Genomic DNA, 24,209 nt, shown 5'->3' with positions numbered 1-24,209 from the left:
TTTGAAGGTATAATTGCAAATTCTTCCAGAACATAATGGTGGTGTGGTGGCTCCCTTACAGATTACCTCCATTTCCAGGAAATTATCCAAGTTTTTCTTCATTTACTCACTCACCTTCCCGATTTTTTTTGAGTGTTCTGAGTAAGTTTGTAAGCTAAGTAGGGAGCGGGTTGGTGGAAGTGAATATTAAAGGTGATTCAAGGCACAGTTTCTTTGCCCAAGGGACTCACAGTCTCTTTGTAAAATAAATAAGGAGAGTCACACATTCAGGGTACAATACGATAGATTAGAAGGGCTGAAAAAGGGAAAGGTTTTGACTATATTTGTTTAGTAACCGTGATCTGAGGCAAACCACTTCAAAGTCAGTTTTTGCATTGGTATAATGACCATTTTAGTATCAACTAGTACCTGGTACAAGGTCAATACTTAATACAATAGTGCTGTTGTTGTCATCAAAGTGCCATAGAAAGAAGTGAAATGCAGTGTAAATTCAACGGTGCTTTTCCAGGAATGGAAAAATAACAATAATAATGTCTTGAAATTATTGTGAAGGTTATAAATAATCTTTTCTTTCAGATTACTTAAACATACAAAGAATAACCATCATTAAGCTCTACTAATACTTCTAGTAAAAATGGAAACAATTGCTGCTTAGTCTTTTTTTTAAAAGGTACTTTTTTTTTTTTTTTTTTTTGATGCACAAGAGTAAATTTCTTCCCAGAGAATGCTCAGTAGGCTTTTTTATTGTCTTATGCACCCATCAATTTGGGAGTCTTGTGCAGTTGGGGTCTTTGAGCATTTCTGGTCTACACAGTTGTTTCTCGCTTACTATAAAGTCTTTGTGTGGCGTATTTTGAAATAGTACATAGAAAGTAATATCAAATTTACGTCCAGATGTGCTCCCAATAGGGGGCTCAGCCCAGTTGTGAGAGTCTTAGAGTAGGAGTCTTGGCTTGTAATATCATCACGATTCCAAGTTGAGGACCCCAAAAGACTCTTAAGCACTGAAGAGATGTGACCCCAAAACCGCAAAATTTTCTGAGTCTAGTAACAAAGCCTTTCACCCCATTAGAAAGACCTGCAATCTTTACCCTGATCAAGGATGAGTTGGTCCTGGCTTGTGCACACCTTGGACCACTACCCATGCAAGACAGCTCAAGCTTTGCACCTAGTCTCACCCTCAGCATGACCTTAGCAATGGAGGTGGTTGTTCAGTTAATGAAAAAAGACTTTATTGAGTGTACTTTATATGGTCAGGATATTGCTAAGCTCTGTAAAGGCTGTACAAAACAAGGACTTTGATCAGGTTGATTCTGCAGGTTGATTCCGTAGAAGTACTCTGTGTTCATTTAAAAAAGTATTTTAAAGCTTACCATCTGGCTGTTTAGCTGCCTGCACTATGGAGGTCTTGATCCTTCAGCCCTGCTCTATGCTTTGTTTCCAGAAGATCCCACAGCCAACAAAGATTCTGGCCAAGAGTCAGAGTCTATTCCAGAATATACGGCCGAAGAGGAACGGGAGGACAACCGGCTGTGGAGGACAGTGGTGATTGGAGAACAAGAGCAGCGCATTGACATGAAAGTCATCGAGCCCTACAGGAGAGTCATTTCTCATGGAGGTAGTCGAGCTCTGCATGAATCTGGGAAATGGGGAAGGGGCAGCCATTTTATTTAAAATCAGAAAGTGAGTCTAGAGTTCTCTGGAACATGACATCTCAAAGACCCTATTCTAGAGCCCATATTCAGGGAACTATAGAGCTAAGTATATTTCCTCATATTAAATTCAAAAAATATTTAAAATCCTACTAGGCAAAGATAACTTTCCCATATAAAACGGGCTTTTCATGCTACATATCTGATAGCGATCATGTTCTGTGCCAATGTATTGAAAGCCATAGTGGTCTAAGTTAAATGTCTGTTTGTCATTCTTATCAGTCCATTGTACGGTTGAACTGAACAGAAGATGTGACACCATGGCCTGTGTCCTAAACTACCCCTGAGGTGCTTCTCATTACAAGATGGTCTTTTGAATCCTCTTCAGAAGCTTTGGGGATTTTTTTTAGACTTAGCCTGGTAATTGTTTCCCCTAACTGAAGTTTGCCTTTCTAGACACTACATTAAATCTAGGCCTGACAACAGCCAAGCCCAGTCAAAGCCTCCACCTGTTTGGTGAGAGACAAGGGAGAGAGAAAAGTATGTTTGTATTTCCAGCACTTTCTTGAGGGCTCCTGGAGCATATGTGGCCTTGATTAATTTGGGATTCACAAAATGTCAGATGAGCGGAAGCAACACATTTAACATTGTCAACTTCAGAAAACATCGACAGCATTTTGATTCTTCTGCTGCATGCCTTCCTTTCCCAAGTCCTGAGGCGCCACTGTAACCACCCAGCTGTTCCAGAAAGAGTGTGAGCTGACGAGGCAGTTGTTGCTCTCTCAGTTCTCTCTTCCTTAATGAGGGCAGGGAAATAAGAGTCTTGGCACTGCCTCAAAACACTGCTTTTGTTTTCTATTATAATAAGCAGAAGCCTGATTTGTTATTTCAATCAAATCTTTCTCTGCCAGCAGATTTTTCACCTTCCATCCCATACATTGCTACCCCCACATAAGTATCAGGACCACCCAGGGAACCTGACCACTGTAGCAAAGGTGAATGCCAGTTCCTGCCCCTGGTCCTGGCCTTTCTTTTTCTTGCCTTACTGTTTGACCTGAAATGGAAATATGACCCCCCTCATGAGAGCTGCTGTGGGGTCAGGAGCAGTTTCCTCTAAGGGAAATCATGCCCGTAGCCCTTCAGAATGAGAGGTGGCCCAGTCTTGCTGAAAGTGACACACAGCTGGCTGTAGAGTCAACCCTTTTGGTTTTATGTGAAAACCATAGGAGGAACACTCAGTCTTCCCCATCTTCCCAGGTCACATCTCCTTTGCACCACCCATCAGATATTTTTGGTTTGTTTTCTTTTGAAAATAAAACAAAACAAAGCCTGCATTTTTTAATACTTTTAAAAAATAAAATGTCTGTCAAATCAAAGCCACCCAGTGATAAGCCCCTATAAACATCAGCTCCTAAATGCAGAGTCCCTGTGTTGAAAGGCAGCTCGTGGTCCTGCTGCTCTTCTAGGGCTAGTTATCTGCTAATACTCCAGTAGACTCGCCTGCTTGTTCTTTAGGTGGGCTGGGTGGCGTGGTCAAGCCCATCAGCCTGTTGTCTGAATCAGGAGAGAATGGTTATCATCAGTGCACTGATGGTTGGAAAAAGCCACTGCTTCTGCCTGCCACAGTCTTGTAACAATTCACCGGAGCCCTCAGGGCTAACCTGATTTGCTGTGCTCTCCATCCCTGCCACCTCCTCCCTTTGCCATTTGCTCTTCTCCATTCTGTGTTGCAAGCTCAGTGTTTGTCTGTGTGACTGTCCTGTTTGTTCTGAAGAGAAGGCCACCTCCCCTCTCCCCAGCCCTGCCTCAGCCCTCTCCAGGCACTGGCCTGCATGAAGTGTGCCTCTGGCTGCACCCATCCGGAACTTTAGAGAGAGATGCCACCTTTTCCTGCACCCTGAACAGCTTTTGTGCTCTGTAGGTAAAGATGCTCCAGATGTTACTTCTGAATTTGTCAAAGCTTTGTCTTCCACATTAGGAGTTTACACCATTCTCTTAGACCATAATGATGAGAAAGCTCCTTACTTACCAACCTACTGAGTTTGTCCTTCTGGCTTCTGATGAGCGTTTAAAAAGCAGCAATCACTTCCCAGTAAACATGAATCTTATTTGGTGCTTGGTATTTTGCTGTGAGGAAGTTTTGTCATTTGGGCCAATAGAGAAGTGCCAGCTGCACAGTGCTCTGTGCTATAAACTGTAAGGTGGGGGCGATCAAAAGAGCTGCAGAAGTTAGGCTCAAAGCCAGGCCCTGCCACGTGTCCCACCTGTTGAAAATACTGGTGCATGATGGCAGTATTTGAATAACTAATTCAGTCTTCAGCTTTGGTGACCTTGGTATGAGCTATTGCCAGAGGCCCTGCACACAATGTAGAAGAATGAGGCTCAGTACCCATCTCTGCCACTTGCTAGTCTGTAACCTTGGTATATTACTTACCATCTCTGGGTCTCAATGGCATCATCAGTCAAATGAGGGTGATCTCAACACCACTGTTCACATCCTATGCGCCAATAGCAATATCCTTGCCATCTGCATAAATCAAAGCAAAGAGGTGTTTGGATAGTTTTGCTCAGCCAATAGTATGGGGTCCCTCTGAGGCTAGAACTGGCTTTTTTTTGAACTTGGAGCAGAGAAACCCGTTTAAATAATGGAGAACAATAACACCAAGTAATTTTAACAAGGATTCTTTTTTTTTTACTTCTCTTATTTCATTATAGGAGATTCAGGTAACCTTCTCGGCAGTCTTGCTGGACAAATGACCCTGAAAAGAATGAGGAGAAGAGTTGCTGGCTGGTGTGTGTGTGTGTGTATGTTTTGGTTGCGACTGTGACATCTTTCCTTCTGTCTCCATTCCATTTGCTGGCCAGCAAACTTGTGTTACATCCCTTTCATGCCTGTCTGTGTCACTCAGGTAAGGTTTGCGCCCTTGCTTCAGAGGGTCTCAGGAGATTCCTAGGGGGTTGCTCATGTACCCCACCCAGCACATACACCCTGAATTCACCTCACCTTTCTTGAGAAGAGAGTCTAATGAAAGAAATGTTTTTAAAAACAGACTTCAAATGAATTATGCTGTTGCCAGGAAACTTTACTTGAGTAAGTTGCATATCTGAGAATAGAAATTGAGGGGTTAGCTGACCCCTTCAAGGTATCTGGGAGGGGCAAAAAGTGAATGATCCTATGCATTCTAGTTATTGCACTTTGCCTGCAATTATAGTATTATCTGATTTTTTAAATTTAAATTTAAATTTTTTTAGCAGGAAGCAGCTATAGAAAAATTACGGTATTATCTGAAATATCTCCCAAGCCTGCCAATGGCACTGGCTCTTGATTTTGGAGGAAAACTTTCATGTGGAAATCTTTTTCTTTTATTTCCTTCCTTCAGTTATCCCCTCTCCTTCTACTTTCTTCCTTCTCTTTTTGCCTCTTCTTCCCTTCTTAAAGATCCTCTACCCAAAAGAACAAATTTTCATTCATAAATTTTCATTTTCCTTTATAAATTTCTGTACTTTTTATATTGAGACATTTCTTACTTAGACAGCAGTCATGAAGTAGTAAGTTGATCCCATAGTATTCCTTTAGTTAAATAAACTTGGATGAACATGATGCTGTTGCATTCCAAGGGCAGATAGCATTTACACAGTGAGCTGAACTGCCATTTAAAATGACGTCTGAAGTACTGTTTATAAACCTCAGTCTTTCCCTTTCAAAAAAAAAAAAATTCTTAGAAGTTCATGGAAATAAAGAAAGAAATCAAAGTAACTGAGCAGTCACGATCTTGAAATTACTGTAACACTCTGGAGCCAGACTGCTACATTTAGAAAGATGCTTTTGAAAGGATGCTTTCTTACTTGCTTTTAAGTTGGATTCATTTTGTCTCTTGTCTCTTTTAATGAACTTCTGTCTTTTCATCATGCTGAGGATGAATTGCTTATCTGTGCAGTGTGAGGATTAGTATAGCTAAGCCACCATATCCTTTGTGGATTTCCATTTAGTTATGCGTCTTCAGAAATGAAAGTGTGGTAACAAGCAATTTTTGTATTAAGATATGTCTCCTCCTGCCATTTTCCTTCATATTGCATTCTAAAAAGTAGTTGATAAATACCTGCATATTGGAAAAGATGGAACTAAAGCAAAAAAAATCCAGAGAGAAACTACTACATTACTCTCTCACAAACGTGTGTTGCATCAGTTAAATACTTACATAGGCAGCATCTTCTAAGATCTGTAGTATAAATACTGTGTTCAACAATACCGTATCATCATTTGTAGTATAAATACTGCATACAACTACCTCAAATTAGTAATACACACAAACCCATAATTGGATATATTTTTAGTTAGTATTGGTCTCTTCCCCCATCTTTTTTTGCAGTAGAGTCACACTCCCTTTGTAGAAAACATCTTATTAAACTGCTTTTTCAAGAGTTAATTAACTCCATCCAAATCTATATACAGCCATTACTTTACTGCCATGTAATCACCAACGAGTATTCAGAGTTCTAAAAACACTAACACGTTGGGTTCTGGGAGGACTGGACCAGGCTTAAGCGTATGTCCTGTCCTCCTACTCAAAGCTTGAAGAAAATCCCTTTAATGATTCTATAGTCCAGAACTCTATGACATCAATTGCAATAGTTTAGACAGGGATACTAAAAAATAAAAATTCACACATTGCTTCCCTTTTTAAGTGTGAAAGACGCATGACATTCCGTATAGTTACCTGTGGGGTTCTGACTGACACCTGCTGTGAGTTTCAAAGAAACCGTGGGAATGTAAAGCTTGCTTAAAAGACAGGGCAATTCCAAAATGATGCTAGAGCTTTCAAAAGATGGGGAATGGTGTCCTGAGATGTATCTACATGTTCCTTGACCCCTGGAGTTTCAGTGGCCACACGTTCCACATTTCCCACCTGCTGTTTTCTCAGCACCTCCTGCAAGTAGCACTTACACTCCTCAGTCCCATGTTACCAGGAAGCAGTTCTCAAGATTTCCCAAAAGTACAGAATTTTGTACGACTCAACTATAATTTAGCCAGACCCATCTGTAGTTTTCCTCCTCTTATGACAGGAAGTTTTCTTCCTCTTCGTAGAATTCAGAACCTAGCCCCTTAACAGAACTCAACGTGTAAGTTTCTCAGAACTCTAAATACTCACTGAGTGATTATGTGGCAGTAAAATATTGGCTGTATATAGATTTTTTTGTTGTTTGTTTTTTTGAGACAGAATCTCACTCTGTCACCCAGGCTGGAAGGCAGTGGCGCAGTCTTGGCTCACTGCAACCTCCACCTGCTGGGCTTAAGCAATTCTCCTGCCTCAGCCTCCCAAATAGCTAGGATTACAGCGCCACCATGCCTGGCTAATTTTTGTATTTTTAGTGGGGACGAGGTTTCACCATGCTGTCCAGGCTGGTCTCGAACTTCTGGCCTCAAGTGATCTGCCTACCTCAGCCTCCCAAAATGCTGGGATTACAGGTGTGAGCCACAGTACCCAACCTGGCTGTATATAGATCTGGATATAGTTAGTTAACTCTCGAAAAGCAGTTTAGTAAGATGTTCTCTACAAAGAGAGTGTGACTCTAGTGCAAAAAAAGATGGGGGAAGATATACCCAAAAATATACCCAATTATGGGTTTGTTGTGTCATATAGCTCTGGACTATAGAATCATTAAACAGAGATTTCCTCCAAGCTTTGAGTAGGAGGACAGGACATACCCTTAAGCCTGGTCTAGTCCTCCCAGAGCCCAATGTGTCAGTTTTTTCAGAACTCTATATACCCACTGGTGATTACACGGCAGTAAAATATTGCACAGAATAAGGCCTGGCTAGAACTTCTCGTGGGTTCTTGCACTGGCTGTTGATCCCAGGGGCACTGCAGGTCTTGAAATCAAAATAAAGGTGTTTTACTTGTCTACTCGCTAGTATTTGGTCACTGGAGTGTGTGAATGAGAGATTATATTGCACTTTAGTGGCTAAATTCTCCCTTTAAATTAAGCAGTGTCTAAAACTAAAAAGAACTAAAGAGGATCAAACAGAATCTCTTTCTTAGCCATCAGAAGAAAGAAGTACTGTATAAGTACTTACATATTAGTATTATATAAATCAGACATTCATGTCAGTCTTGCCCCCGCTCATTTTTTGTTACGTTGAATATTTACACACCCTCTTCACAACTATGTACAACACATATAATCATCCATAATATATGAGTAGCCTACATATGCAAATCTAATTGCGCTATATATTTAACTCTATAAAACATAGATGTTAACCACTGAAAGATAACTGTATGTGTATATACCTACAGACCTACAGTCAACATAAGCCCCATTTCATGCTGCTAATATACCCACAAAGACACACTTGCCAAGGCTTCAGATTTATCCATTAGGTCAGATATTACCTTGTTAAGAGCTTTCAATTGGTTACAAATGTCTTTTTGTTTGTCCCCCAGGATACTATGGGGACGGTCTAAATGCCATCATTGTGTTTGCCGCCTGTTTTCTGCCAGACAGCAGTCGGGCGGATTACCACTATGTCATGGAAAATCTTTTCCTGTGAGTGATACTTGTGACAAAGTGCTTTGAGTTAATGTCTGTGGCATGTAATGGCAGATAGATCATCTTTAATTAAAGAAAATAGATGATGTAGAATATTCTAAGCCTTCAATGAAACATCAGTAAGGTTTCTGTCAAGGAATGTTGCTCAAGGGGCTAAAACCTTTAAAGGAGTTCTTTTGTGGGTAGACTAGACTGAAAACAAAATGAACAGAATTTTGCTTGCATTTTAAAATTCTGTAATATTTCCTTTGGGCAAAGTATGATTTTTGTTCCTTCATAACATGTTCTTAGTCTGCTAAGACTGACTATAACCTGACTTCATTAATATCTGCCCTTATTTAACCTGAGTTACCCTTAGTATTTGATAACATTGTTGACAGTTTTGAAAGTCAGGATTCTTTCTAACCCGTACATTTTTCTAGTGTACATACATTTAAAAGATAGTCATACCGATAAATGAGTAATACTCTCAGAGGGATACTCTTAGGTAGCTGTATTCTTCCCAAGGTAAAGAGGTAATATGCACAACCATTCTTAAATTTCATACACCCTGTACTTACATAATTAATGTTATGTAATTATGGTGTCAATAGGATGAAATAGTTTATGTGGGAACTGAAAACATTTCTTTTCCTTCCTGTGATCAGATATGTAATAAGTACTTTAGAGTTGATGGTAGCTGAAGACTATATGATTGTGTACTTGAATGGTGCAACACCAAGACGGAAGATGCCAGGGCTAGGCTGGATGAAGAAATGCTACCAGATGATTGACAGACGGTATGTGCACTCTGTTATTTAATCACTATTTTGATTTTGGTAAACTGAAGGCTAAACAACCACATGGTATACTGTTATTATCTTCATTATACACAAGAAGAAACCAAGTCTCAATAAGATCAAATAAATTGTCTAAGTTGCTATTAAGCATGTTTTCCTTCCGAAATAGTAAAGGTAATGCTGGCGAGAATAAACAAAAATACACCATGTTGGTTATAGATTCATGCACTCTAAGAACATAACCATTCTATTTTACATTTATTTCTATGAGAAAATGAGGTTTGAATCATACAAGTTTCAAATTACGTCTCAAAAAGCATTCTCGTCATTAATCATGGCCATTCTATATCTTCCTACCAGGCAATAGTAACTTGCATGGAACTCCCTAAAATTATATATATTATATATATACATTTTTGTTGTTGTTGTTGGAGTCTCACTAGTGTCACCTAGGCTGGAGTGCAGTGGCATGATCTTGGATCATGGCAACCTCCGACTTCTGGGTTCAAGCGATTCTCCTGTCTAAGCCCGCTGAGTAGCAAGAACTTACAGGCGGGCACCATCACGCCCAGCTAACTTTTATTTTATTTTAGTAGAGACGGGGTTTCAACATGTTGGCCAGGCTGATCTCGAACTGCTGACCTCAGGTGATACGCCTGCCTCGGCCTCCCAAAGTGCTGGAATTACAGGCATGAGCCACCACGCCAGACTTAAATTATATATATTCTTATTTAGGAATATGTTTTATGCTTTAATTCCCACTGAAAATGGGTTAAGAGTAATGTATTTTTTCTTTTTTCAAAATAGGTTGAGGAAGAATTTGAAATCATTCATCATCGTTCATCCATCTTGGTTCATCAGAACAATCCTTGCTGTGACACGACCTTTTATAAGGTATAGTTAATATTGTCATAAAATAAAAGTACTACTAGTAGTTTTAAAAAATATGTGCTTATTGTCCTAAAACAAGAATTCATAAACTAAGAGTACCCAGGGAAATATATTTGTCTCTGCCTTTCCTAGAAAGGTGCTTTGGACTATTCATCAAGCGTCCCTAATTAAGAGAGAAAATGCTTTCATTATGAATATTTCCCCCAGATCATTATAAAACATGACCTCTAAATTGCTTGCTATAAACATGGAAGATGAAGTGGTGGGATTTTCATACCACATTAGAAAGGGGAATAGATAATACATTTAAAGTGATATGTTATTATGTAGAGAATAGAAAGGTAGAGTAATATGACGGTGGAAAATAAAGATGAATCAAGGCAGAAACAAAAGCCATATCATGTCTCAATTGTGCCATTTCTTCTGAACAGACCTACGCAATGTTTGTATAACTACCAAAGTTATATAGAGTCTGGGCAGCCATTTTGAGAGCTGTGTTTTTATCACCCGTGAGGAGTCTTGGTTTCAATTCAGTGAATATTTATTTGTTACTTATTTTATGTTAGGTTCTGTATAACCTTACATCTTGGTGATGCAAAATAAAGTAAGATATGGTTGTTAATATAGTAAGACTTCAAATAGTTAAATGAAAGGAATAATATTTATTTTCTAGACAGCTTTAAAAACAGAATAAAATCTTGCCCACCATCAGGGTACAGATTAGATTAATTGAAATTTTCCCATCTTAAAGTTATTAATGAATTTCTTTTAAAACTTCTGATAACTTTACTTCTGGGGAAAAAAATAAACTTTAAAATCTTTTTTGTGTGTGTATAGGTTTTACTTTAGCTTCCAGATTCAACCTTTCTTGTTCAGTATTTACTTATATTTATTTATTATTCTTATTCCCCACTTCCAATTGCTAATGCTGAAAAAGGTACCTGAAAATCAAGAATTGTTAAAATGGTAAACTGAATCTAAACAATCACATGATATACTGTTACTATCTTCATTATACACAAGAAGAAACCACTGAAGACACAGAGTTATCAGAATTTTTAGAAGAAATTCATTAATAACTTTAAGATGGGAAAATTTCAATTAATCTTCAACTGAGTAGCAGGATTCATCCTAGTTTCCCTCTGGCAAAGGTTAGCTGTTTACCATACTGTGTTAAATTGCTTTTAAAAATATTATGACCAGCAAGCAGGGCAGCCCACACCTGTAATCCCAGCACTTTGGGAGGCCTAGGTGGGCAGATCACTTGAGGTCAGGAGTTTGAGACCAGCCTGGCCAATATGTGAAACCCCATCTCTACTAAAAACACAAAAAATTAGCCAGGCATGGTGGTGGCGTGCCTGTAGTGCCAGCTATTAGGAAGGCTGAGGCAGGAGAATCACTTGAATCTGGGAGGTGGAGGTTGCAGTGAGGCAAGATCACACCACTGCACTCCAGCGTGGACAGCAGAGTGAGACTGTGCCTCCAAAAAACAAACAAACAAATTTAGACCTATTTAAGGTATACAAAGAGCCACTTATTTTAATTAATTTCAGGAAATGCTTTAACTAGGGAGTAGGAATCAGTGTATGCTGGGAAGCTTTCAAAAAGTTTAATGGGTAGAAAGGTAAACATTAGCATAATTACTGATTCATCAAAGTTTGCTTAATAATTCAGCACTTATAAAACAAATGTTTTTTCTTGATTAAGTAATGTTAAAAGATAAACTTTAGACAAATCAATCACTTTATTAGAGCAAAAAATGATTTATGAACCCAGCATCACTTAGAACCAGGAGAGGTTCAGAGAGCTCCACCCAGCAAAGTGGGCAGACAGTATTTATCCAGAGAAAAGCAAGGTGATGTATAGAAATAGCTTGATTGGGTACAGCTCAGCAGTTATCTTATTTGGGTACAGTGTGATGAGGCATTTGCCTTATATGGTCATGGTCTGATCATTTGGCAACCTGTGATTGCTGAAGCTCAGCTGCTTTGATTGGCTGAGACTCAGCTAGTCTTTGCAAAAATATACTCATAAGTTAGGTTGGAATTTTATTTACATACCATGTTAGGTTGCAGTTAGCTACCTAGGAACTCAAACTACAGAGAAAGCCTTAAGCCAAATGTGGTTTAACAATAAGAAAACATTTGTTACTCTAAGGATATTAAAAATTATTATAATTCAACACTATTTATGGAAAGGAGTTTCAAGATAATAACAACAGTAATAATGAAATTATAGCAATAGTGTTGTGGTAAATTATGACTAATAATGGCTTAATTTGTTGAGTGCTTATTTGCATTACCTCATTTAACCTAATGACAGTCCTCCGAAGTAGATACTTTTTTGTTTGTTTTTTGTTTTGAGACACCGTCTCCTTCAGTCACCCAGGCTGGAGTACAGTGGCATGATCATGGCTCACTGCAGCCTCAGACTCCTGGGATTAAGCAATCCTCCCACCTCAGCCTCCTGAGTAGCTGGGACTATAGGTGTATGCCACCACACTCAGCTAAATTTTTTTATTTTTTTGTAGAGACGGGATCTCATTGTGTTGTCCAAGCTGATCTCAAACTCCTAGGCTCAAGCAATATGCCTGCCTTTGCCCAAAGTGCTGAGATTACAGGCATGAGCCACCACGCCCAGCCTGAAGCAGATTCTGCTTACTATTTCCATTGTATAGGAAAAACTGCTGAGGTTCAGGGAGGTCACATAAATTGTCTAAAGCAGGAACCAGCAAACATTGTTTATAAAGATTCAACTAGTAAATAGTTTAGGCTTCACTGGCCCTATGGTTTCAGTCACAACTACTCAACTCTGCCATTATAGAGTAAAAGCAGCTGTAGGAAACATGCAAATGAGTAAGTGGCTGTGTTCTGATGAAACTTTTTTTTTGAGACAGTCTCACTCTGTTGCCCAGGCTGGGGTGCTGTGGTGCGATCTTGGCTCACTGCAACCTCTGCCTCCCCGTGCTCAAGCGATTCTCCCACCTAAGCCTCCCAAGTAGCTGGGACCACAGATATGTACCACCACACTTGGCTAAGTTTTTGTGTTTTTGGCAGAGACAGGGTTTGCCGTGTTTCCCAGGCTGGTCTTGAACTCCTGAGATCAGGTGATCTTCCCACCTTGGCCTCCCAAAGTGCTGGGGTTACAGGCATGAGCCACCATGCCTGGCCTCTGATGAAACTTCATTTATGAAAACCGAAATTGAATTTCCTATGATTTTTACATCGTAAAATATTCTCTTTTTGTTGAGAGGGAGTCTCACTCTGTTGCCCAGGCTGGAGTACAGTAGCATGATCTTGGCTCACTGCAGCCTCCGCCTCCTGGGTTCAAGCAATTTTCCTGCCTCCGCCTTCCAAGTAGCTGGGAATACAGGCATGCACCACCACACCTGGCTCATTTTTGTATTTTTAGTAGAGACGGGGTTTCGCCATGTTGGCCAGGCTGGTCTTGAACTCCTGACCTCAAGTGATCTGCCTGCCTCGGCATCCCAAAGTGCTGGGATTACAGGTATGAGCCACTGCGCCCGGCCAACATCATAAAATATTTTTATTTTTACATTTTTTTAACTACTTAAAAAAACAGAAATCATTCTTCACTCGGGGCTATAAAAAAACAGATAGGCTTATGCCTGTAATTCCAGCTACTCAGGAAGCTGAAGCAAGAGGATTGCTTGAGGCAAGGAGTTCAAGATCAGCCTGGGCAACCTAAGGAGACCCTGTCTCTGGAAACTTTTTTTTTTTTTTAATTTAGCTAGGCACTGTATCATGTGCCTATAGTCCTAGCTACTCCAGGGGCGGAGACAGGAGGATCACCTGAGCCCAGGAGTTCAAGGCTATAGTGAGCTATGATCATGCCACTGCACTCCAGCCTGGGTGACAGAGTGAGTCCTAGCCTCTAAAAATAAAAATAAAAAACTGACAGCAAGCTGACTTCAGCCACGAGCTATCATTTACCAACCTCAGGTCTAGGGTGGCACAGCCTATGAATGATAGGCTCAGTCTTTGAAACCAATTGTCTGCCCAATTCTAAAGAAAACCTACATCAAGTACTGAATAATTGTATTCTACAGTTTCATCATGTAGGAGCCCCTCTACAGATCCTCCTTTGAATCAATTTACTTCAGTGTTAGCAACTTGTAGATCTGAAAAAAGAGACCACTAAGATGTATGACAGGTCTTTTCTCTACTAAAGGGTAGCCTCTATGATAGAGGTATATGGCAAGTTCATTTTAAACAATGAGTTATTGGAAGTTTGGAGATTTCTCAAAGAACTTAAAACAGAACTACCATTTGACCAAGTTCTTCCTTTAACAATTACCAATTCCTCTTCCTAATCCCCTTCCCCAGAGGCAAACTCCTTTATCAATTTCATTGGTATCCTTCCAAGTTGTTCTCTGTGCGTTTACACATATCTAAAACGAACACATTTAGATGAAAGCTGTTAGTATTTTAAATCCAATTATTGGAACATATATTTGAATGTTGGTTCATCTAGAATAAATGTTCAACCTAAAACTTTAAAACCACAACATTTTAAAATAAAACAAATTTTAAAAAATGAGTTTACATATTTTTTTTAGTATCATCAAACTTGGTAGATTCTGAAAGAACTAATGATAAGATTTTTGTTTGTTACAAACAAACAAACAGAGACAAACGAGGCATAAAGCAGTGATTATTCAGAGTCACAGGAAATACTGGGAGGCCGCACAATGTATGGCCAAGAGTGTGAATGCCAAAGTCAGACTGCCCAGATTAGTACAGGCTCTGCCATTTACTAAGGGTGAGACCTTGGGCAAACACTTACCTGCTCTGTGTCTGTTTCCTTATCTTTGAAAAGTGGATAATAATAGTGTCTACCTCACTAGGCTGTAATAAGAAATGCATGCATTTGTATGTGTAACCCACTTAAAACAGCATTTGGCCAAATACTGCACGATCTCATTTATATGTAGCATCTAAAAAAGTTGAGCTTACAGAAATAGAGAGTGGAATGGTGGTTACCAGAAGCTGGGGGTTGGGAGTGAGGAGATGTTGGTCAAAGACCACAAAATTTTGGTTAGGAGGCATACGTTCCAGAGCCCTATTGAACAATATGGTGACCATAGCTAATAACAATGTGTTGCATCCTAGAAAATTACTAAGTGAGTAGATTTTCAGTATCAAAAAAAGCATGTGAAGTAATACATATGTCAGTTAGCTCAGTTTAGCCATTCCACAATGTATACATATTTCAAAACATCGTGTTAAACATTTTTACATGGCAATTTAAAAAATAAATTTAAAAAACAGAACAAAACACCACCAACAACAACAACAAAACAGTGTCTGGCACATTGTAACTCATGAAATAATGTTAGCCTCTTTTCTTAGTAAGAGTGCTGGGGCAAGAAGTGTATCAGGATTTTCAAGAAAAGGCAGTAGTGTTGGGATGGATAAGGTAGTGACTAATGATACACATTTTTTTCTTTTTTTTAGTTCAAAATTCAGCAGTAAAATTAAATATGTCAATAGCTTATCAGAACTCAGTGGGCTGATCCCAATGGATTGCATCCACATTCCAGAGAGCATCATCAAGTAAGTCCTGATGGTTTCAGAGATTTCTTAAGAAATAGTACTAGTTTGAGGCTGGGTGTGATGGCTCATACCTGTAATCCTAGCACTCTGGGAAGCCAAGTGGAAGAATCAGTTGAGCCCAGGAGTTTGCCATCAGCCTGGACAACATAGCAAAACCCCGTTCCTACTAAAAATACAAAAATTAGCCAGGCATGGTGGCATTTGCCTGTAGTCCAACTATTCAGGAGGCTGAGATAGGATGATCACCTGAGCCTGGGAAGTGAAGGCTGCAGTGAGCCGTGATGGTGCCACTGTACTCCAGCCTGGGCAATGGGAGTGAGACCCTGTATCAAAAAAAAAAAAAAAAAAAAAAAAAAAAGTGTATGTTTGGAGAAGTGCGTTGATAAATAGGTCAGTTCTGGAACAGAGGGGAAATGGCATTATCTTATTTTGAAAACAATATTAAATATCCTCCAATAAATATAATTTTTTCCTATAATCTATAGATAATCGTTGTGTTCTTTCAGATCCTCTTTCACATAATATTTTCCTGGGGTTATTTGATTATTGTTCATTTTTACCTTGAACTTTACTACCACTTTGGAAAAAGTAACAGTTACACTGGTTAACTGGTATACTGTCTCTACTGGTTAACAGTAGATCAGTTTCTTATGTCTCCCACTCTGCACAGACACAAGATGGTCTTAGTATAGCTTGCATTTCTTTATTGTCTTATACAAAGTAATTTATCTGCATAACCCTAGGAAAACAGAAAGGAATAACTCTCTGTTTCTTCTAAACCTTTTCTGTTTATCATGATTAAGTAGAGGGCATTTGCCCAGTGGTGGGTGAGGCGGTGAGGAATGGTTTTCTTGCTCAATAGAGGGTAACGCAGTAACAGCGTCAGCATCCTGCATGGGTACTGAAGGTCTCAGGATGATGCTACAAAAATTAGGATAAAATTTAACAAAATAAATACTTGGAGCTGGGATTGTAAAACAGGGATATGGGAGAATAAACACTTGTATCTGGTACATTGTTGCAAAGAACGGTTGTTTTCTGTGTGTCATGGTTTTTTTTTTTTTTTTTTTTTTTTTTTTTTTGGCCACTGTATCTGAATCGTTAGCTTTTTTCATTTCATTTGAGTGGAGAGGGATTTAACCATTAGCTCAAAGAAAACAGACAAGTGTCATTCATCTTCCTCCATAAAACGGATAGCAAAATGTACCTCTCATTTGGGATTCCAAAAAAGAGTCCTCTCACTGTAAAAATTAAGTTAATTAATTAAAAAGGCCCAGCCTAGAAATTGGAAGGAAAGAATTCTCATGTAATGTGTGTCTATGATATGCCAAGCATAGCAGTGCTCTATTTATATCATTTATTTGACTCCCATAGTAAACCTCTGTTTTACAGATGCAGGGGAGATAACTTAGTAAGAAGTTACTTAGGCACAGTGTAAGTAGGAACCAGGAAGAGATGGAACTGGAATTCAAATTCAAGTCAGCCTGGCACCAAAATTCGCATGTTCTTTTCTAGGAGATTCCTTTACCTCCCTTAGAGTATCCTTCAAAATTCAAAGCTCAGAAGTAGATGCATTTGGTTTTCCTACATAAGCAATATCGGGCATGAACACAGGATACTGACTGGGCTTCCATTGGTCAATTGGCTCACTGAATCAGACAGAGTGTTCATAAGATCCTAATGATGGCTTCAACCCTCATTAGCTTCATAGCGTTTCCACAACCAGCACACCTCATAGCTCTGGGCTGCTGCCTCAAAAAGGTGTACTCCATCTTTAAAACCCACTTCTACTCTCTAAATTTAAAAAGGATGGAGGCAGGGAGGGATGCCTCACACCTGTAATCTTAGTACTTTGGGAGTCTGAGGAGGGTGGATAGCTTGAGTTCAAGAGTTCAAGACCAGCCTGGGCAACATGGTGAGACCCTCTCTATGAAAAAAAACACAGAAATTAGCCGGGTATGGTAGCATGCACCTGTAGTCCTAGCTACTCAGGAGATTAAAGTGGAAGGATTGCTTGAGCCTGGGAGGCGGAAATTGCAGTGAGCTGAGACCGCACCACTGCCCTCAAGCCTGGGTGACAGAGTGAGACCCTGTCTCAAAAAAAAAAAAAAAAGGAAGAAGTAGTATGGGAGTACTCACATTCGATAAGATGACAAGGACATTCTCCCTTCTAGTGGAATTGAGCATTGACCACTTTCCAAGTAAACACAGTAACACTTCCATGGTGTGGCAGAGGCAATAGAAAGAAAAGTGAATGGGCTTTAGAGACTTAGATTTGAACCTTCCCTCCAACCTCTCAATGTCTCTGAGACTTCAAGTCATCTATTAAAATGATTAATTAATTAAAATATTCTGAGTCTCAGCTTCGGCATCTGTAAAGTAAGGAAGTAAGTTGCACTTCCTGGAATGGTCCTGAGGGTTGAATGCAAATGGTACACAAAGCAATTTCAAAGCCTCCCAGCACAGAGTTTGCAATCCAGAATCTTATTTATTGTTACGCATGTTGCTTTTAGAGACTGTCTATCATATGGCAAAGTTCAAGTGAGAAGTTAAGTATAGCCGGGACATTTTTTATTCATCTGCACACATCAGTTTTCAAGGGCTCCATTTGGGAGAAGTTACTTCAGGAAGGATTCTATTTGGAAAAATTTTTTTCTGGAGGAAGAAATTTACCACCATTCACGTGCTGCCCACATGTCCGTGTGTTCTGTTTTCTGTAATTATCTCCTTGGGATGTCCTTTCTGCCATTTCTGTTACTGACCTTCATCGCCCCAATTTCATGTTATGCAAATTTCAAATGGATACAAGCCATGGCTCCTTTTTATCACTGAATAACATTCAAAGGATCTAATCTCAGCCACTCCCAAGACCAGTCCTCAGCTGAGATGGAGCCTGTCATCAAAGGGCTTAAATGAAAGAAAAACTTGCTCAACCTAGAACCAAATTTATAATCATTGGTCACAGTTGATTCTCATTATTTGTGGCAGTTATGTTCTGTAAAGTCACTGCAAACACTTAATTAGGGAATACTGAAATAGTGTTCCAAGGGAAAATACAGGGTGTTTGGTTCCTGCAAGCCTCTGGTCACCATGTTTTCATCAATCAATCAGTCAATCAATCAATCGATATATAACCTTGTTTTATGTGTGTTTCTGTTTAAATGAACCTTACTTAGTATACATTGTTGATTTATTGAACTCATGGCCAACAGTATTGTAACTTGTGCATAAACAAAGCTTATCTAACACACATTTTCTTCATAAGGCACATCACAGCCTTCCTGCACTTGGGAATACTAGACAGTATTTCAGCACTATGCTTGGAAGCCAATTTGAGCAGCAAAATCACCAAGGAAAAATACAAAAATGAGAAAAAGAAAAGCACTAAATAGGTTGTGAAAAGGACAGTTGTTTACAGTATGAAACAAGAAGACAGAGGCTCACACATTGCCAGGTGGCAACATGAACATTGGGCAACTCAAACTTTTCACCACTCTGTGCACATGTCCACAAGTGACCCAAAAAGTACCTTGTTCTGATTTTGTGGTTATAAATACATGTTAGTGAATAGGCAAATTTACAAATATAGAATCTGCAAATAATGAGGATCGACTGCATATATTTACAAATTATAAACATTGATTGTTATCTAATGAAAATAAGACGTCTCCCAAATGCCAATTTTATTATTACCATCAGACATCACCTAATGACAGAGACATGTTCTGAGATGTGCGTCTTTAGATGCTTTCATCATTGTGCAGATATCATAGAGTGAACTTATACAAACCTAGATGGCAGAGCCCCCTACACCACCTAGGCTATCTGCTATAACCTGTTGCTCCTAGGCTCCACACCTGTACAGCGTGTTACTGTACTGAATACTGCAGGCAGCTGTAACACAGTGGTAAGTATTCGTGTATCTAAACACAGATAAGATACTGTCAAATTATGGTATTCTAATTTATGGAACCACTACCATATATGTGGTCCATCGCTGACCCAAATGACGTTACATAGTGCATGACTGTATCTGGATAGGCGTTTTCTCTCATGATTTGACAGTCGTTTAGATCATTTACTTGTCGTTTTTTCCATCTGTTTGCTCATTTTCCTTATGGCACTCGTTTTTATTTTCGTAAGGTACGATGAAGAGAGATCTTATAAGAGAAGTGTGAGGTAAAAATCTCCTGATCTCCTATTCACGCTGGATCCTGTGTGTGTACACCAGTGTCTTACTTGTGGGTGACCTCAACAAGCTACCAGAGCGAGAGGTCACTGTATCAGTCTTTTGTATGCCATTTCCAGTCTTTGTCCTGTGTGTAAAGCTGTTGAGGTCAACCTGATTTGCAACTGAAACCTACTAAACCAGATACATCCCTGACTTGGCCCAGGCTGCAAGCTAATTTGAACTGTACCCACCAGACTGACGTGGATGTTTTCAGCTTTATTCAGCCAGCATGTTTCTGATCCCTTTGCAACTTATACCTACTGTTTATGAAGGAATTTGCAAAGTAAATGTACATAAACACTGAATGGGAGGAAATGACAGTATATTTAATGGAAGGAGTACGTCTCAGGACTCCAGAAGACGGTTTTGAAAAGCACATATGCACCACTTTTGTTTGGCTCTGCTTTGCTGAGTGACTGTCTCATGCTCTGCTTGCTTCTTTTTTGTTTCTTTTCCACACCAATAATTTTTGCTCCTGCAGACTGGACGAAGAACTGAGGGAAGCTTCAGAAGCAGCTAAGTAAGACTCAGTTTTCATTTAGTGGCTGGCATGATGTTGGCTTGCATTTCAGAACTGAATTGGGAAAATCTGCATGCCTGGTGTTTTATTCCTGCTTCCTGATAATAATGCACTTTAGAAATTCTCTTTCTCCGATGATAGATGTAATCTCTATTATTCTTACTACAGTCTATTTTTCCCCATGATCTTGGTTATATTGAGGAATGCATTTGTCACTATAGTTGTTGTTTTTTGATGTACACGTAATTCTAGGCACCACAACAAAAGACCACATCACAGTGACTGCGACGTATAGTGTGACATCGAGATGATCATTAGGTTTTCAGGCAACAGAACCTCACTAATTCATACCAATGGGGAGGAATAATAGCACATCGAAATGTGGAAGATTTTTGCAGAATCAATTTCATGGCCTTCTATGAGTTAAAACAACAACACCTTACTTAATGACTTTGGAAATATTGCTTAACTAACAACCTCTGAGCTATTTTGATGAATAGAAAAACAAAAGTCATTGCCCACTATTGTCAAAGTATGATTCTCAAAAAGGCAAAATTATAACTCTCATGCAAATATAAAATGAACACATGCCAATGATTTTATTCAACTGATTATTTAATGCAGGAACTACTAAGGTGTTAAAGCCAGTTCAAAGAACATTTGAGCAGCTAGATATCTATAGATAATTTACAGAAGAGTATTTGGATAAGATTGTTGGGTTAGATACAAAACTGGTTAATAAACAACAGGGCAATAAACTGTAATATTGAGGTTATCTTTTCCTCAATATTGGACAGAAATTATTTGCATCTCTGCTGGTCAAAAACTACAAGTTAACCTCTGCCCCTATTGAGTTGTAAAATAGCCCAACCAATAGAAAGTCAGCCCGCCCCCTGTAATCCCAGCACTTTGGGAGGCCCGAGATGGGCGGATCACGAGGTAAGGGAGATCGAGACCAGTCCTGGCCAACCACAGTGAAACCCAGTGTCTCTACTAAAAAATGCAAAAAATTAGCGTGATACATGGGTGGTGGGCATCGTCGTCCAAGCTACTCAGGGAAGGTGCTGAGGCAGGAGAATCCGCTTGAATCCAGGAGGTGGAGAGGTTGCAGATGAACCGAGATCATGCCACTGCACTCCAGCCTGGGGACAGGAGTGGGAGGACTCCATCGTCAAAAAAAAAAACAAAAGAGATGCCATTATTTTATTCTCTTTTCTCGTTTCCAAGTTACAAAGACATTTTCTGATAATACATGTTAGATATAACCAAATACTATTTGAAAAGTCTGCTTTATTAAGCACATTTTCTTCCCCATTTTAAATGTTGCTTACACTGTTCATTTTTATAACCAGCTCCCATTTTAATAGACATTGCAAAAGCAGAAGGCCTGGACAATGTCCCAACAGCTATAAATTCTGAATAAATAATATCTAACTAATAGACATTTTCTTCATAGTTGTAAATGCCAATTCCTCATTAAAACAATCAATTTAGACATTTTTCTCCTGTGGTACATTTTTATTGTAAGTAACCTATACAATTATTTGCTTGTAGTGTGCCAATCTTTTGTGTTAAAAAATTAAAGGATAGGTTTTTGCTTTAGAAAGTTTAGCATTAGTGGAGTTTACTCTTATAATATTCAGATCTTCTCATTTTCTTTCAAGATAACTGACACCCAGTTAGACTAAAGAAACTCAAAACTGTGTAATTTTTTTATTCTAAAAAAAACTTCTTAGTCTTGATCCCAACTGTTACAAGTAAGAAGTTGTTAAGTAAGGAAAATATTAGTAATCAAGGAACTGAGTGTTGGTATAACATTCCTTTAGCATTTATCTGCACTCAAACTGCTTTGTGTCATGAGATTTCCTAGAGTGAGAACTCTCTGTGAGTTTTTCTTTCAGATTTATTTTTTCAGGATAACATATTTATGAAATTAAAGTGCTATTTTCAAGACAAAAGATAGGGGGAGAGACCATCAATAATTTTTCAGACAAACCTATCATAAAGTCATATTGTCATGTTTATTACCATGAAATCTTGCTTCTTTTAATAGATTTTTTTCCCCTCTATATTTATACTATTTCTGCTTAGCTGCCACAGTCAAATGATTATTGTTTTTGGATAGTTTTGTAGCTTTCTCTTTTTTCTCTCACATCCACTATTTTGTTCTCTTCCTTACCCCTACCAACCCGCTCCCGACGTGTTTAAATAGCTCAGATGGTCCTGAGACATTTTGATCTCCCTCCTAAAGGAAGCACTATGCTCATGCCTAGTACATAGTAGATGCTCAGTAAATTTATGCTGCATAAATTAATGAATTTGCATAAGAGTCAGTTCATTGCTCTTGAGCAGTGGGTTCTCAAACTTTATTGTGCATTACAATGACCTGGAGCACATGGTAAAACAGAAAATCCCGTGTCTCACCCCCAAAGTTTCTGATTCACCAGCTCTAGAGTGGAGCCTAAAAAGCTGCACTTCTGGCCAGCTTTACAGCCTTACAGGTGAGGTTGCTCGTCCCTGTAACCCCAGGACTTTGGGAGGCTGAGAGGGGAGGATTGCTTGAGGCCAGGAGTTAGAGACCAGCCTGGGCAACATAGCAGGATTCCATCTCTACAAAAAAAAAATTTTTAATTAGCCAGGTATAGTGGTATGTGCCTGCAGTCCCAGCTACATGGGAGGCTGAGGTGGGAGGATCCGTTGAGCCCTGGAATTCAAGGTTGCAGTGAGCTAATTGATCTTACCAGTACACTCCAGCCTGGGCAACAGAGTGAGACCCTGTCTCAAGAAAAAAAGTCTGCATTTCTAACAGGTTCCCAGTGATGCTGCTGCTGCTGCTGCCGGTCTCAGGACCCAGCGTTGAGAACCACTGCTTAAAATCAAGGGCCAAATAAAATAATCAGATTTGTTTTAGAAGTGTATGCTCTTGCTTTGGATTCAGCAGGTAAGCCATCTGCCTGAAGAATCTTCCCTCTAGGATCTTTTGATCCTACCTTTTTGATGGTAACATCACATGTATGAGAAACTGAAATATATTTGCACATTTGAAAATGTGCACAGAGAAAGAATTCTACTCTGTTGACCCCGCAGGTGATTGGAATACCTTAGAATCCCACCATCTCGGCTACCAGCAACATTTTTTCAACTACCTTTTAGCCTCTGAAGTAGCCCCTGAATTCTAGGAGAAACTCTATGAGAAATGTGATCACTGCAGATCTGTTGTTAGAAGCCAGATGTACCCAGGTTCTTCCCGTTGACAGATGTGCCTGACTTTCCACATGACTTGTTCAGAAAGCTTCTGGCTGGGTCTAACCAAAGGCAAACGTACACTTGGTCAGGCAACAAAACCTATCTGTCCTCTGTTTTGCTTTATGCCCACTAGTGTTTCCGAACATTCTCCCTCTCCCCTCACACACACACACACCCCACTCAAACTGCACCCCAACTCTAATTGATTTCAGAAAGTGATTTGCTCAACCTGCCTTATCTTTTCTTTAAAACCTTAGCTCTACACAGGAAAGAAAGTATTATACTTCTGAAGGATAAATAGTATACATAGAACCATTCTTATTTCGAAAATTGGGACGCATCCTTGTGTTGCCTTTGGAGTGACAGTATTAAAGGGTTTGCCAATTGCTGTTTTCCTTGGGAGGATTACTTGAAATTAAAAAGCAGAAAAGCTGAGTTTGGAAGATTGCCCTTTCTTAATTCCATTCCAGCTTTGCTTTTTTTTTTTTTTTTTTTTTTTTTTAGCACACTGTCAACACTTTCTTGACTGTCCTTGCTCACTGGAATTGCCAAATATTCCCTATAAAAATATCAGACCACCAGCAAGAAGGGTAGGGAGTGAGGAAGGAAGGTTGCTATCTCACCTGGGGAGATAGCAGACTGTCGTTTTCAACAAAACACCTGACCTTTATCATGGATCCTCTTATGTGCAAACAGATAAATCAGCTTGTGAAATTATATTACAAAGAGGACAGCTGCACTTAAAAAGGATCATAGAAGCTC

The 24,209-nt window shown here is 39.3% G+C and overlaps 1 protein-coding gene and 1 long non-coding RNA gene across 16 annotated transcripts in view; one reads left to right on the top strand and one right to left on the bottom strand.

Moving 5' to 3' along the window:
* The window catches only part of PRUNE2 (prune homolog 2 with BCH domain), a 301,804-nt gene that overhangs the window by 268,466 nt on the left and 9,129 nt on the right, over positions 1–24,209 (top strand). For 3 of the 13 annotated variants that reach the window (XM_017892706.1, XM_017892707.1, XM_017892700.1), the window contains 8 exons: positions 1,445–1,618; positions 4,368–4,376; positions 8,099–8,201; positions 8,852–8,983; positions 9,791–9,877; positions 15,352–15,450; positions 19,594–19,629; positions 20,163–20,201. In XM_017892706.1, the coding sequence (XP_017748195.1) occupies positions 1,445–1,618; positions 4,368–4,376; positions 8,099–8,201; positions 8,852–8,983; positions 9,791–9,877; positions 15,352–15,450; positions 19,594–19,629; positions 20,163–20,201 (679 nt within the window). The remainder of the gene's footprint in view (positions 1–1,444; positions 1,619–4,367; positions 4,377–8,098; positions 8,202–8,851; positions 8,984–9,790; positions 9,878–15,351; positions 15,451–19,593; positions 19,630–20,162; positions 20,202–24,209) is intronic. The other 10 variants (XM_017892710.1, XM_017892704.1, XM_017892701.1 and 7 more) reach the window with 9 other exon arrangements.
* Positions 1,661–24,209, bottom strand: part of LOC108542638 (uncharacterized) — a 34,380-nt gene continuing 11,831 nt past the window's right edge. For all 3 annotated transcript variants that reach the window (XR_001889320.1, XR_001889321.1, XR_001889322.1), the window contains one exon: positions 1,661–4,179. This is a non-coding gene — a long non-coding RNA (uncharacterized LOC108542638). The remainder of the gene's footprint in view (positions 4,180–24,209) is intronic.

Source organism: Rhinopithecus bieti, unplaced genomic scaffold, assembly GCF_001698545.2.
Source record: "Rhinopithecus bieti isolate Rb0 unplaced genomic scaffold, ASM169854v2 scaffold_19708, whole genome shotgun sequence".
Taxonomy (NCBI): Eukaryota; Metazoa; Chordata; class Mammalia; order Primates; family Cercopithecidae; genus Rhinopithecus; species Rhinopithecus bieti.
The sequence above is the reverse complement of the archived record's forward strand: the minus strand, read 5'-3'. Positions and strand labels throughout refer to the sequence as shown.